General features: G+C 71.7%; 3 protein-coding genes and 1 non-coding gene across 9 annotated transcripts; 2 read left to right on the plus strand and 2 right to left on the minus strand.

Moving 5' to 3' along the window:
• Positions 1-485: 485 nt before the first annotated feature.
• LOC142041276 (U1 spliceosomal RNA) lies at positions 486-649 on the plus strand. Its single transcript, XR_012653397.1, has one exon. It is a non-coding gene; the product is annotated as a U1 spliceosomal RNA (small nuclear RNA).
• Positions 650-1,243: 594 nt separating this feature from the next.
• On the minus strand, positions 1,244-4,076 carry ATRAID (all-trans retinoic acid induced differentiation factor). 2 transcript variants are annotated; one of them, XM_075048808.1, is made up of 7 exons: positions 3,913-4,076; positions 3,381-3,445; positions 3,031-3,102; positions 1,971-2,042; positions 1,770-1,891; positions 1,574-1,674; positions 1,244-1,471 (listed from the first exon to the last, which is right to left on the minus strand). In XM_075048808.1, the coding sequence occupies exons 1-7, from the start codon at positions 3,991-3,993 to the stop codon at positions 1,367-1,369; spliced, it is 618 nt and encodes a 205-aa protein (XP_074904909.1). In that variant the 5' UTR covers positions 3,994-4,076; the 3' UTR covers positions 1,244-1,366. The 2 variants fall into 2 exon arrangements, with proteins under 2 accessions (XP_074904909.1, XP_074904908.1); XM_075048807.1 differs by having other exon boundaries at positions 3,381-3,511; positions 3,913-4,075.
• A 140-nt stretch (positions 4,077-4,216) lies between these two features.
• Positions 4,217-10,755, plus strand: SLC5A6 (solute carrier family 5 member 6). Of its 5 annotated transcripts, none has more exons than XM_075048799.1 (16): positions 4,223-4,504; positions 6,567-7,045; positions 7,425-7,490; positions 7,561-7,612; positions 7,714-7,781; positions 7,885-8,039; positions 8,263-8,403; positions 8,487-8,616; positions 8,720-8,808; positions 8,887-8,999; positions 9,089-9,156; positions 9,266-9,352; positions 9,468-9,643; positions 9,752-9,855; positions 9,924-10,045; positions 10,148-10,755. In XM_075048799.1, the coding sequence occupies exons 2-16, from the start codon at positions 6,716-6,718 to the stop codon at positions 10,295-10,297; spliced, it is 1,851 nt and encodes a 616-aa protein (XP_074904900.1). In that variant the 5' UTR covers positions 4,223-4,504; positions 6,567-6,715; the 3' UTR covers positions 10,298-10,755. The 5 variants fall into 5 exon arrangements, with proteins under 5 accessions (XP_074904904.1, XP_074904905.1, XP_074904900.1 ...); XM_075048801.1 differs by lacking the exon at positions 4,223-4,504 and adding an exon at positions 4,568-4,823; XM_075048802.1 differs by lacking the exon at positions 4,223-4,504 and adding an exon at positions 5,021-5,843.
• Positions 10,756-11,438: 683 nt separating this feature from the next.
• TCF23 (transcription factor 23) lies at positions 11,439-13,075 on the minus strand. The gene is made up of 3 exons (XM_075048809.1): positions 12,618-13,075; positions 11,937-12,188; positions 11,439-11,597 (listed from the first exon to the last, which is right to left on the minus strand). The coding sequence occupies exons 1-3, from the start codon at positions 12,831-12,833 to the stop codon at positions 11,454-11,456; spliced, it is 612 nt and encodes a 203-aa protein (XP_074904910.1). The 5' UTR covers positions 12,834-13,075; the 3' UTR covers positions 11,439-11,453.
• Positions 13,076-13,411: the final 336 nt, after the last annotated feature.

Here is a 13,411-nt window from a genome sequence, read left to right on the forward strand (position 1 = left end):
CTGGCCGTCCCCGCGGCGCTCCCGACGCTGTGGCCTGGGTTGGAGGGACGGTGCCCCGAGTGCTGTCACGACTATCGCCGAGGCGGCGGGCGCGGTCGGGGCCACCTCCGCGGGCGGCCGGGGAGGGGCGGGGGAAGCGCTCCCCGAGGCCGCCCGGTGGCGCTGCCCTGCGCGCGTGACCCGGGGCGGGGCCTTGGGGACAGGGGCGTGGCTTCGCAGATCGCGCCGCGGCGGCAGAGCCGCTCCCGGTCGGCGGAGGCGTGTTCATGCAGATCAGGCAGGGCGCGGGATGGCGGGACGTATCACCGTGACAAGAAGACGCCGGCCACGGGCGTCGCAGGAGCTGCGTGGGCGCCGCGCGACGGGCAGAAGTGGGGTTTAGAGTGAGAGGTGTGCGCGGGTGTGGCGTGGGAGTGCGGGCGCGTGTGTCCGTGTGTTGGGAGTAGGTGGTGGTGCGTGCGGCGTTGCCGGGCGGGAGAGCAGGCATACTTACCTGGCAGGGGAGACACCATGATCAGGCAGGTGGTTTTCCCAGGGCGAGGCTCATCCTCTGCACTCCGGGTGTGCTGACCCCTGCGATTTCCCCAAATGCGGGAAACTCGACTGCATAATTTGTGGTAGTGGGGGACTGCGTTCGCGCTCTCCCCTGATTTCGCGGTAATAAAAATAGACAGAAATTCGAAGAACCCGGTGTGTTTGAGGTGGCCGTTCCTATATCCCTCTCTGCATTCAGTTTTTGTTGTGACGGTGTCCAACCGCCGTGGCCGAACTTGGGAGTGTGCCGTGCGTCGATGGGCCCACCAAACCCTCTCTATAGCTTTCGCGGACCGCGACCCATAGCAAAAGACAGCCCGCCGTCGCATAACGCCCGTGGCCGGCGTCGTCGTGTAACGGGGATATGTCCCGTCATCCCGCGCGGTGCCTGATCTGCATGGACACGCCCCTGACAGCCCCGCCCCGCGTACTCGCGCTCCAGGTCCTGCTGAGACCCCGCTGCACTTCCCCGCCGCACGCCCGCAGCGCAGCGCGGTTTCGGGGCCGGGGTCCAAAGGAGCGGCGGGGGGCTCTTCCCCCGCGGAGCAGGTGGGGAAAGGGGGCGCCCGCAGCCCCGCGAGCCGGCTCCCCAGAGCTGCCTGGAGGGTCCCGCACTGCCCCTGGGCAGCTGCCTGCACCGCTCCCTGCCTGTCCCAGGAAGGAGTCGGACAGACACACGGAGAGGATGCTGCGGGCTTTATTCATCCCCAGCCCACACATGGCGAGCCAGACCCCAGGGCACAGAGCCCCCCGGGACACAGACCCCCCCAGCACTCAGAGCCCCCCGACCCTGGCCTCAGCAGAGGCGCTGGCGCAGGCACCCCCTCCCCGCTCAGGGGGTCTTGGCTTTCCAGCGCTGGGTGCCCCACAGCAGGAGGGACAGGGACAGGGTGATGGCTCCCAGGATCCCACAGAAAAGCAGCACAGGGAATGTCCCCTGCGAGGAAGCAGCAGTGAGTGCCGCTGCCCCCCCCCACGCCCACGCTGCTCTGGCTCCGGGCTGCGTGGCGAGGGGGGGACCTGTCCTGCAGGCACTCACCTCGCGCAGGCACTTGTAGCCATGGAAGGGGCTGTTGCAGAGGCACTGGACGAGGCCAGGGCCATCCGGGGCACAGGCAGCGTTCTCAGGGCACAGCCAAGCTGGCAGAGCAGAGTCGGGGGTCACAGGGCCAGGCCAGGGCCAACCCCCACCTGCCAGACCCCCAGACAAGGCACCTCCACCCACCCTGACATACCGAGCTCCATGGAGCTGTTGCAGAGGTTCCTCTGGCCCTGGCAGAACCTGCTGCTCCCATGTGTCGTCACCTCCTCCCAGGCACTGCTCCCACCTGGGCACTCCAGCGCCAGCGGCACCGCGCTGAGGAGCAGAGCTGAGCACCCGGTGCTGCGGTGGCCCCTGCACCCCGTCCCCGTCCCCCCCCCGCCCCAGTACTCACAGGTCCTGCAGGTGGGTGAATCCCAGGAAGGAGCCATTGGGAAGAGGTGTCAGGGGGTTCTCCGTCAGGTCCCTGCAAACACACACCGGGCACGTGGAGCTTCTCGGCAGGGCTGCTCTCAATCCCTACAACCCCCAGCCCGTATGGATACTGGGGGTTGCCCTGACCCTGGGGCAGGACCCTGCATTTGGCCCTGTGGAACTTCATGAGGTTCACATGCACCCACCCCTGGCCTGCCCAGGTCCCTGGGGATGGCATCACCCCTTCCCTCAAGCAAATTAACCGCACTACACAGCTCAGTGTCACCCACCTGCAGACCTGCTGAGGCTGCACTCGGCCCCACAACATTGTTAATAAAGACATGGGACAGTACTGGTCCCCTGAGGGATACTGCTCATTACTGATCTCCATTTGGACATTGAGCTGTTCGTTGACTGCCACTCGGTGGACGCGGCCATCCAACCAATTCCTTATCCATCTAACCGTCCATCTGCCAAACCCATCTCTCTCCAATTTAGCGACAAGGATGTTGTGGGAGACCGTGTCAAAGGCCTTACAGAATTCAAGACAGATGACATCAGTTGCTCTTCCCTTACCCACCAGCATGGTCCCTCCATGATAGAAGGCCACCAGGTTGGTCCAGCAGGAATTGCCCTTGGTGAAGCCATGCTGGCTGTCACTGATCACCTCCCTGTCACCCACACGCCTTGGCAGAGCTTCCAGGAGGACCTGCTCCATGCTCTGACCAGGCACAGAGGTGAGGCTGCCTGGTCAGTGGTCCCCAGAGTCTCCCCTTTTAGAAATGGGGGTGATGTTTGCATTTTTCCAGTCACTGGGGACTCCCCCTGACTGCCATTGCTGTTCAAACAGCATGGAGAGTGGCTGGTGTCCTGTGGGCAGCAGGCTGCTGGGGGTCGGGGACCAGAGAGGCAGGGTTGCACTGGCCCGGGGGCCCATCGGGGCAGGGGGGAGGGTCCCACCAGACCCCTCTCCCTGCTTGGCCCAGCCTCTTGTGGGGAGCAGGGGGGGGGGACGGCACGAGGGGGGAACATGGACTCACAGGACAATGGCGGCCGCGGCCTCAGCCAGCCCTGGGGGGAGGCTGCGCAGGGAGCAGTTGCCGAGGTCGAGCCTGCGAGGGGGCAGCAGTCAGAGGAGGGGAGGTCAGCATACCTGGCACCCCCTGCACCCCATCCTGCCTGCCCCCCCCACGCCCCCCCCACCCCCTCCATTCCCCTGACCCCCCCGTATCCCCCAACACCCGCCCTGTCATCCCCCTGCACCAGGCACCCTCCTGCACCCCGAGCACCCCCGACACCCTCTGCACCCCCAGTGCACGCCTGCCTAGCGCCCAGCCCGTTCCCCTCCCCCTCCAGCCGTGCCCCCCCGCGCCGTCCCACCGTCCCGTACCCGAGCAGACGCTCCGGGCGGGCTCCCCGTTCCCGGCAGCAGCGTCCCTCGCTCTCGGTGCCGGCCTGGGACGCGCAGTACCGGGCTACGATGGAACCGTTTCGCAGCGGCCCCGGGCAGCGCCCGCACACCTGGGGCGGGGGGCGTTCGGCGGGGCCCGGGCAGCGCCGGCAGCCACGGGAGCACCCCCGACCCCCAGTACCCCCCGGCACCCCCGACTGCCCGGGGGTTCCCCCCCCCCGCGATCCGACCGGCCACCCCCGACCCGGGCACCCTCCGACGCCCCCCGGAGCCACCCCGCCCATCCGGGCACCCTCCGACCTCCCCCCGACCCGGCACTCACCGACCCCCGGGCTCCCCCCCGGAGCCCTCCCGCCGCCGACCGGAACACCCTCCAACCCCGGGCGCTCCCCGACACGCACCCCTTCCCCCGGCATCCCCGATCCGGCCATCCTCCGACCACCACCGCCGCCACCGACCCCCGAGCACCGGCACCCCCCGGTCCCGGGCTCCCCCCGGCCCCGCCGCTCACCGCCGCGCCGCCGGCGGCCCCGGGCAGCGGCGGCAGCAGCAGCAGCAGCAGCGGCAGCAGCAGCGGGAGGAAAGCGCCCATGGCCCCGGCCGAGCCCGGGCACCTCCCGCCGCCGCCGCCCCCTCCTCCTCCTCCTCCTCCTCCGGGGCTCTTCCGGGACCGCCCTGTCGGACACGCCCGGTGTGAGGGCGCCCCCTGGCGGCCGCGGGGGCGGGACCGTCCCCCCGCCCCGCCCCGCCCCGCCCCGCCCCGCCCTCGCCCCCGCCGCCTTCCCGGTCCGGCCGCCCTCTGGACCCCGAGCGGGGCCGCGGCGAGGGGGTGCCGGGGCGCGGTGACCTGCCCGAGGCAGCGGAGCGCGGCCGGGACCGGGGCGGCCCCACCGGGAGCCCTGTGTCCCGTCTGCCGCCCCCTACCCCCCCCAAGCCCCCCCCCCCCGCCCCGGTGGCCGGTCGCTGACGCCATCAGGGCGCGCGGTGGCGGGTGGAAGTGGCGGTGACGGCAGAGCTGCCCCGCTGCTGGCGTCATTAGGGCGCGCCGGCGGCTGTCAGCGCGGCACATGGGCCCAGCACTGCCGCGCCGGTCGCCGCCGCCGGTGAGTCTCGTACCGGGGCCGCCGGGGGCCCCCCTCAAGGTCACCGTGTCCGTGTCCCCCCCCCCCCCCGGCTCCGGAGCGGCCCCGCCGGGCTCGGACCACACGGCGGGACCGGGGAATCATCCTGCGGCCGCCCGCCCCGCCTCGCCCCCGCCCGACACCGGGGTCACTGGGGACAGCGGGGGCGGCCGGGCCTCGGACTGCGGCCAGCGGGGACGCCGGGGACGGGGGAGCAGGGCCGTGGCCCGGGGTCACCGGGGCCGGGCGGCGGCGGCGTTTCGAGCAGAGTCACCGGGGACACGGGGGAGAACGAGGAAGCGTAAGGCAGGGGTCACCGGGGACGGGAGGGCCGGGCCTCAGGCAGGGTCACCGGGGACACCCTGGCGCCGGGGGAGCGGGGCCTTGGGCCGGGGACACCGGGGGACACCGAGGGGCCTCGGGGAGGGTACCGGGGAGCCTTGGGCCGGGCCGCCCCACCCCGGGGCTGCCGCGCCTTGGGCTGCAGCGCCGGTGGGGCAGCCGTCAGGGACGGCGCCGCCGCCGCCCGCCCCGTGTTTAGTCTCCGCGGCGGAATGCGGGGGGGTGACCTTGGACCCTGCCCGGGAGCTGCACCGCGACGGTGGCACGTGAGGTGGGCGGGCGCTGCCCTCTCACCCGCTTCCCACCCGGGGAAGGGGGCCCCGTGCCAGCACGGCTGCCCGGGTCCCCTGGCCCCCGCGGCGGGCAGGCCCGGGCAAGCCGTGCCAGGTGCAGGGGTGCCAGGCGGGGCTCAGCCTAATCCCCCCAAGTATGCCCCGGGCGGGCATTCCTCCGGGGATCACGGCGGGCGCAGCGCCAGCCCCCGTCCCCCGCCCGCCCCCCGCCACCGGCAGCCTGGCCTCGTCCTCCACGTGCCCTGCGCTGCCCCGCGGCAGCCCCCAACGCTGCCCCGCTGGTACGGCGGCGTGGGGTCCGTCCGCATCCTGCCCCGCCGGTGCCCGCTGTTCCCCCGGCACTCGCCGCTCCTGGCTCCCTGCTCCCCGCACCCCCCTGCTCGCTGGCGGAGGCGGGGGGGGTGTCTCTGCTCGTGCCCCCTCCCTGCTCTGCTCCTGGGGCCACCCGGCTGCCCCCTCCTGCTCCGCAGGGGCCGGAGCCAGGAGTGGGGGCAGAGGCCCAGCGGGGGCCTGTGAGCAGGGCAGGGGGGGTCCCAGGGCCAGCAGCGGCTCAAGCGTCTGCTCCATCTGGCTGCTGCCCAGAGCCTCTGAGACTGGCAGTCCCCATCCATCCGTCTGTCCATCCGTCCCTGGCTGTGTGGGGCGCCTGTTGTGGGGGTCACCCTGCCCAACCTCTGCTCAGCTGGGTGAGGGTGCCAGGGCTTCTCCTTGCCCGCACAGACTGGGCTCTGCTGCCCATCCGTCTGCCCTCCCCAGCCCTGTCCATGGGTCCTGTGGGTCTGGGGGCTGCTGGTGGGGCTGGTCCTGCAGGGTGGGCTGCTGTAGGGGCGGCTGCTCTGGCGCTGGCTGGGCTGTGCCGGCTCCAGGGCGGCTGGCTGGCGCCAGAGCCGGGGTGGTTGTGCTGGGTTTGGCTGGGCTCTTGCACCAGGGGCGGCTCTGCCAGACTTGGCGGGGCTGCGCGGTGCCGGGACGGTTGGGTCATGTTGCGTTTGGCTACGGCAGGACCAGTGCTGCCGGGCTTGGCGGGGCTGTCCTGCACCGGGGGCGGTTGTGTTGGGTTTGGCCACACAGGGCTGGTTCTGCCGGGTTTGGCAGAGCCATGTGGAGCTGGCAGGGCCGGTGCTGCCGGGGTCCTGGGTGGGACTGTTTTTGCAACTGTGGCCTCAGTGCTCTTTGGAAGAGGCACTCGTTTCCCTTGGCGGGGGCGGTCTGGCAGCCCAGGGGGTGGGCGCCGCCGTGCCGAGCCCAGCCCAGAGGGAGGAGAAGGGTTAAGGGGCCGTTCCTTGCCCCCCCCACCCCGCACCAGGTCCTTGAGGCTGAGGGAGAGGAGCGAGCGAAGGTCCCTGCAGTGTCTGCTGCAGCTCCTGGTGTGGCCAGCCCGGTGCTGACACCCGTCCCTCCTCCCGCAGCTCCAAGTGCCGGGGAGATGCTGGCCAGGACCTGCCGCCGGGGTGGCTGCCGGGGCTCGGCATGCCTATGAGGCCGGCGGGGTGCAGCCGGGGCGGGCGGCTGGGCAGCAGCGTCTCCAGCGGGACAGCGGTAACAGGAGACGCTCGCCATGGAGTTCACGGTGATCGACTACAGCATCTTTGTGCTGCTGCTGGTGCTGTCGTCGGCCATCGGGCTCTTCTACGCGCTGAGCGGGGACCGGCAGCGCACGGTGCAGGAGTTCCTCCTGGCCAACCGCAACATGGGCTTCCTGCCTGTTGCCCTCTCCCTACTGGCCACCTTCCAGTCGGCCGTGGCCATCCTGGGTGTGCCGGCCGAGATCTACCGCTTCGGCACCGAGTACTGGTTCCTCGGCTGCTCTTACTTCCTGGGGCTGCTCATCCCAGCCCACGTCTTCATCCCCGTCTTCTACCGCCTGCGCATCACCAGCACCTACGAGGTGAGTGGGACATGCAGGCAGACGCGTGGCCTCAGGGGACGAGCTGACGGCGCCTAGTGGGGTTTTCGGCTCCTGGTCCCTCTCTGCACCATGCCCCTGTCCTGGACCCCAGCCTGCCGTGCCCCCCAAACGGGGCTCCCACCCAGCTTGTCCAGCACCCATCCCGTCCCCCGCCCTGGGCACCTCGCCTGCCCCAGCCTGTGCTGGCCGACCCTGTTGTGTCTCTGCAGCAGCAGGAGCCAAGGTGCTGGGGGAGGACTGCCTGACCCGCTCTGCTTCCCCACTGCCGGGGGGGGGACATGGGGGAGGTGGGGGATGTCCCCTCTGCTCAGGACCCCGTGTCTGGGTGGGACAGTGCCCTGACCCGTCTCCCCCACAGTACCTGGAGCTGCGCTTCAACAAGACGGTGCGGGTCTTTGGTACCATCACCTTCATCTTCCAGATGGTGAGTGGGGCGGGGGGGGGTGGGGGGGCACAGAGGGCCGTGCACGGCTGCAGCGCTGCTCTCCCCGCAGGTCATCTACATGGGGGTGGTGCTCTACGCGCCTGCGCTGGCCCTCAATGCAGGTAAGGGGGGATGGGAGCAGCGGGGTGATGCTGGAAGCCCCATCCTGCGAGGGTGGGGCTGCTACCCCCCCAGGCTTGTTAACGGCCTCTGTTGCTTTCAGTGACGGGCTTTGACCTCTGGAGCGCGGTGCTCACCATGGGGCTGGTCTGCACGCTGTACACCACGCTGGTGAGTCCCTGCCCGCAGCGACGCAGCGGTGCCGGCTGCTGCCTGGCCGTGGGGTGCCCCATGCCCCCACCGGGCTGCAGTGATGGGTGCTGTGCCTTTGCAGGGTGGGCTGAAGGCTGTCATCTGGACGGACGTCTTCCAGACGCTGGTGATGTTCGCGGGACAGCTGGCCGTCATCCTGGTGGGCGCCCGGCGGGTGGGCGGCATGGCCCGCGTCTGGCACCTGGCGGAGCAGGAGGGCAAGATCTCCGGCATTGAGTGAGTGGCCCAGCCACGCTGCGCCCTGTGCCGAGACACCTTCACCCACCCGGAGCCGGGCACCCCATGTCACGCCATGGGGACGTGCAGGGCAGCTGGGAAGGGGAGAGGGACCCCGGCACGGGTCAGGGGGGGGCTGTTCCTGCTGCCCTCTTTCCCGTGGGGTGCGGGGTGCCAGTGAGGACCCGGCGCCGTGACCCTCCCCGCCGGCGCCTCTCCGCAGCCTGGACCCGGACCCCTTCAAGCGGCACACCTTCTGGACCCTGGCGGTGGGGGGTGTCTTCATGATGCTGTCACTGTACGGGGTGAACCAGGCGCAGGTGCAGCGGTACCTCAGCGCCCGCAGCGAGCGGGAGGCCAAGCTGTGAGTGGGGCTGGGGGTCCCGCGGCCGGGACGGGCCCCTTCGTCGCCCTCCCTCACCTCTGACGCCCGCCCGGTGCCCGCAGCTCCTGCTACGCCGTCTTCCCCTGCCAGCAGATCGTCCTCTGCCTCAGCTGCCTGACCGGCCTCGTCATGTTCGTCTACGACCGGGAGCACCCGCTGGCGCCCACCCAGCGCCCCGGGTCCTCCGACCAGGTGGGTGGCCGGGTGTCGTGTCGTCCCCCCCTTAGCCCTCCTGCAGCCCGCAGGGCCGGACCCCGCTCCCCCCGGCCCTGCAGGCACTGACCCCCTGCCCCAGCTGGTGCTGTACTTCGTGATGGACGTGCTGCAGGACCTGCCGGGGCTGCCCGGGCTCTTTGTCGCCTGCCTCTTCAGCGGGTGCCTCAGGTGAGCAGGAGGCCCCAGGGCCGGCAGGGCTGAGGGGGGGTCCTGGTCGAGCCCCCTCTTGCTCCCTTTCCTCCCCAGCACCATCTCCTCCGCCTTCAACTCGCTGGCCACGGTGACGATGGAGGACCTGGTCCGGCCGCACTGCCCCGGGCTGTCAGAATCACGGGCCACGCTGCTCTCCAAGCTGCTGGGTGAGTGTGGGGGGGCGGCACAGAGGGGGGACTGACGCTGGCAGTGGGGGGTCCCCAGCACCACCGTGACCCCCCACTCCCTTCCCCAGCTTTTGGTTATGGATTGCTCTGCCTGGGGATGGCTTACGTGTCCTCCATGCTGGGCCCCGTGCTGCAGGTAGGGATGGGGGTGTGGGCCCCCCCCGCTACGGCACCCAGCCGGTGGGTGGCCGGTGCCAGCTGCGGGCCGGGGCGAGGGGCTGGCGCTGAGGGCCATGTCCCCGCAGGCAGCCATCAGCATCTTCGGCATGGTGGGGGGCCCGCTCCTGGGGCTCTTCTGCCTGGGCATGTTCTTCCCCTGTGCCAACCCCATGGTGAGTGTCCCCCTGCCCAGCCGGGGGCACAGACCCCGCGGAGGGGCAGTGCCGGGGGGGCTGGGGCACCCTGAGCCCGGCTGGGGGTCAGCACCCTCCTTCTCTCCCGTTGCAGGGTGCTGTCGTGGGGCTGCTGGCTGGCCTGGCCATGGCCTTCTGGGTGGGCATCGGCAGTTTGCTGCACAGCATGAGGGGGGCCCCCCCACCCAACAGCACCGTGCTCCCCCCCGTGGGCAACCTCACCACCATCCTCGCCACCACCCTGCTGGCCCCCACGCCGGCCCCCCAGAGGTGAGCGGGGTGGGGGGCTCGGCGCCAGGGCGCTGCGGAACAGGGGCTGCGGGGGCGCTGCTCCGTGCACCCCACCTCTTCCCCCCACCTGACCCCCATCTCCCCCAGCCCCACAGGGCTGCAGAAGTTTTACAGCCTGTCCTACATGTGGTACAGCGCCCACAACTCCACCACCGTCATCCTGGTGGGGCTCCTGGTCAGCCTGCTCACCGGTGAGTGTCAGGGGTGGGGGGCTGGTGGCAGCTCCCCCCACACCACTGACCCTCTGCTCTGCCCCCAGGCCCCACGCCGGCAGCGGCCGTGGACCCCCGCACCATCTACCCCGTGCTGCCTCGCCTGCTTTGCTGCCTGCCCCAGAAATACCGGCAGAGGCTCTGCTGTGGGGTGGACTTCCCTGCCCAGGTGAGGGGCCCAGACCCCAGCCCTCTGGGGGGGGGCGGTAGCGGAACATAGGGTTGGTCCCTTCTCTGTGCTCCTGCTGCCCCCCCCTTTCTGTCCCCGCAGGACGCTGACCATCCGGATGCCACGGAGAAGAGTAACAGGGTGCCCAATGGCCTGGCCCCCCCCGGCCCCCGCCGGCAGGAGGAGGAGGGACAGGGCTACATCCGTGCGGCCGGGGCCCCCACTTATGCCCTGCAGGAGACCTCCTTCTGAGCCCCCCCCCGACATGGGGGTCCCAGCCACCCCCCGGGCAGGGGGCACAGACCCCCTGTGGAGCCCCCACACACAGCCAGGGAGCACCAAATAACCGGGAGGGGCTGGGTCCCTGCCCGGGGGGGCTGGCCAGGCTGCACCCACCACGGGCAGCACAGGGCTTCTCTGCCTGCACCCGCGGTGGGCTGGCTCCCGAGCCCCGGGCCCTCCGTCTGCCCGCGCCGGGGCCGCTGCCAGTGCCTGCACGGGCCCCTGCCCCCCAGCTGGGGGGGGGTGTCTGGGACCACGGGTGTGGGGGCGAGTCAGAGCGGTGCCCTCTCCCCCACCGGCCGGGACGCTGCCACGTGCCTTACTGCACCGCTCCCGGGCTGGGGGCTGCCCCGCACCCCCCCCCACCAGCCCCCACCATCACCCATCTCTGTGTTCGTTGTCCTGCCAATAAATGGTTCTGGAGCGCAGGTGTCGGAGGAGCCCTGGGACCAGCCCCCTCCCCACCGTCCCTCGGGAGCCTGCAGGGACATGGGACCCCGGTCTCCCAAAGCAGCGGGGGGGCCCTGCTCTCCCCCCGGAGCGGGATCCTCGCCAGCTAGGGGAGATTTATGGCGGCGGCCTTGGCCCTGGCTCCTTTCCCATGGCACAGGGCCGACGGGGGGGCCCGGCTGGGGGAGCCAGGTGAGCGCAGCCAGGGGGCAGCTGCTCCATGGCTGGGGGGGCACAGGGCCCCCCATCTCAGCATCCCCCGGGTACAGCCGAGCCAGGGCAGAGCCCAGGGTGAGGGTCTCATGGGAGGGCCCATCCCACGGCCCCGGTGCAGCAGAGGCAAGACGCAGGCGGCGGGTGCTCGCTGCAGGTTTATTGCTGCTGGGCAGCCCCCAGCCCGCCGCCCCCCACCCCACCCCATCCCCAGGCCAGGCAGGGGGCGCAGGGCCAGCCCCATGGTGGGAGATCCCACCAGAGCCCACCCCAAGTGTCGCTGGGGTCCTGGCCCTGTGCCTGTGGAACTCGCGGACCCCCATGCAGGATGGGAGTGCAGATCCCATTGGCACCGGCCCCCCCCATCCTGGCTGCTGCCCCCATCCCCACCCTGGGGCACGGCCTCCCCAGACTGTGGGGAGAACAGATGTGGGGGCTCCCGCGGCCGTGGGCACCCCGGTTGTCAGGGGGGGCCATCGCCTGTTTCCAGCCTGCTGTCCCCCAAGCCTGTGTGCTCGTGGCTGCTGGTGGCGGTGGGTGCCCCGGGGGGGTCAGGACCGGGTCCCCCCCATGGGCCAACGTAGAGGCGGGAGCGCATCGGCCACTTCTGCAAGAGAGGGAGAGGGGTCGAGGCTGGGAGGGTGGCTCTTTGTCCTCCTGCTGCTGGTGACCCACACCTGGGGACAGGGGGACCCCAGGGACCGGCTGCCGGTGTGTGTGGGGCACACTGGGGGACCCCGGGGTGGAGGGGCTGGAAGCTGAGGGAATGGCCGCCAGCATGCACTGGGGACCCCTGGGACCAGCCGCATCGTGCACTGGGGGACCTGGGGGGCTGGCTGCTGGTGTGCAAGGGGGATAAGGGGGACCCCAGGGACTAGGTGCCAGCATGCAAGGGGGACCCCGGGGACCGGTGCCGGGGGGCTGGACCTCGAGGCGGTGGTCTCACCTTCAGGGGGTGCAGGAGTGGGTGTCCGTGGAGCGGGCAGGAGGGTGTGGGCGGGGGGGGCCCGCGGCCCAGCGCGTGGCTGAGGTGGGCGATGTAGCTGGTGGCCAGGACGAGGATGTCCAGCTTGGAGAGCTTGGTGCCAGGGGGCACAGCGGGCAGGGCTGCCTGCAGCGACAGGAAGGCCCGGCGTAGCGCCCGCACCCGGCTCCGCTCTCGTGCCGCATTCTGGGGGCATGGCGGCCCGGGGGGACCCTGCAGAGAGAGGGAGGCTGAGCCGGCCCGGGGACCATGGCACCCCACAGCTGAGGCTCGGGTGGGCACTGCCGCCCCCAACGGAAACAGGGACAGCACCTGTCCCTGGGGAGCCAGGTGAACCCAGGACTCAGACCCACAGGGTGTCTATGCCCCCACAGCTGCGTCCCGTGGGGCAGCCTGTGCCCCCCCGCCTGCACCCCACCGGGCTCAGTCTTGCCTGTGACCTGCACCCGAGTGGGGCAGGCTGGCACTGCCTGGCGTGCACCCCCTCCCCACGGCAGCCCCACGGCAGACCCCCGGGGCCCTCTGTGCCAGGCGGCCCTGGTGCAGCGGGGCAAGGGGTGGCAGGCGTGTCCCTGGGACTCCCTCCTGCCACTGTGTGTGGGGTCCGTGGGGTCCCACTCCTGCGCTCAGCCGGCTCCTTACCTGTCCTGCTGCCGGGGGGCTCCCCGAGTCCGCAGACGAGGGCCCTGGGGTCCTGCCTGTGCCCGCTCCCCGGCAGCGCCGGGCAGCTCGTGCAGGGCTGCAGGCACCTCTCCTCCCCCGGGAGCCGGAGGCGGCGGTGGCCGGGGAGCAGCCGTACGTGGCCGCCGGCCCCGCTCCGCATCCCCTGCCGTCGCCTGCCCCCACGCTCTCAGCCATGCCAGGCCCCGCTGGGCAGCTCCTGCTCGCGCTCCTGCCTGCACCTTGGCCCCACAGAGCGCCGGTGGGTCGGGGCGACCCGGGGAGCGCCGTTACGTCCCCCCGCCGCCTCCCGACACAGCACGGCCCACGGCCTCGTCTGGGCGGGCGTCTCGCCTCCCCCTCCTTGGCACCGTGGGATGAGCAGGAGGATACGGGCTGTCCCAGCCGGAGCCTCCCCCGGCCCGCGGCCGCCCACAGGAGTCCCGCTCACCCCACGGCCTGGCCCCAGCGCTGCGGGAGCCACCGAGCCCCACGCGGGACACCGCGGGCACAGGCCATGTGCCGGGCAGGGCACCCACGTGGGGTCACACCGTGCCCTGGCCCCGCATGCAGCCCATGCGCTCAAGGCCCCGCCAGTGGGACGGGAGCCCGGTGCTGGTGTGGGGGGGCAGGCAGTCGCCTGCGGCCTTGGGCGCACCCCGTGGGGGGGCTCCCGCACCCGCTGGCACCCGGCACAGGCTGAGGGGGTCCTCTGGGGGCTGCGCCATCCCCAGCACCCCTGACTCCAGCCCCGGCACGCCTGGAGCACCCCAGCA

This window comes from Buteo buteo, chromosome 17, assembly GCF_964188355.1.
Source record: "Buteo buteo chromosome 17, bButBut1.hap1.1, whole genome shotgun sequence".
NCBI classification, from domain to species: Eukaryota; Metazoa; Chordata; class Aves; order Accipitriformes; family Accipitridae; genus Buteo; species Buteo buteo.

Excerpts from the sequence above, each read along its gene's own strand:
- ATRAID (XM_075048807.1), bottom strand. The coding sequence starts at position 3,993 with ATGGGCGCTTTCCTCCCGCTGCTGCTGCCGCTGCTGCTGCTGCTGCTG. Across the intron at positions 3,512-3,912 it reads GGGCCGCCGGCGGCGCGGCG|GTGTGCGGGCGCTGCCCGGG; the intron begins GTGAGCGGCGGG and ends CCCCCGCCCCAG. Across the intron at positions 2,043-3,030 it reads GCCGCGGCCGCCATTGTCCT|GGACCTGACGGAGAACCCCC; the intron begins GTGAGTCCATGT and ends GTGTGTTTGCAG.
- SLC5A6 (XM_075048799.1), top strand. The coding sequence starts at position 6,716 with ATGGAGTTCACGGTGATCGACTACAGCATCTTTGTGCTGCTGCTGGTG. Across the intron at positions 8,617-8,719 it reads GCCCCGGGTCCTCCGACCAG|CTGGTGCTGTACTTCGTGAT; the intron begins GTGGGTGGCCGG and ends CCCCTGCCCCAG. Across the intron at positions 9,353-9,467 it reads TCCCCTGTGCCAACCCCATG|GGTGCTGTCGTGGGGCTGCT; the intron begins GTGAGTGTCCCC and ends CTCCCGTTGCAG.
- TCF23 (XM_075048809.1), bottom strand. The coding sequence starts at position 12,833 with ATGGCTGAGAGCGTGGGGGCAGGCGACGGCAGGGGATGCGGAGCGGGG. Across the intron at positions 12,189-12,617 it reads GCCCCCCGGCAGCAGGACAG|GGTCCCCCCGGGCCGCCATG; the intron begins GTAAGGAGCCGG and ends CTCTCTCTGCAG. Across the intron at positions 11,598-11,936 it reads CACTCCTGCACCCCCTGAAG|AAGTGGCCGATGCGCTCCCG; the intron begins GTGAGACCACCG and ends CCTCTCTTGCAG.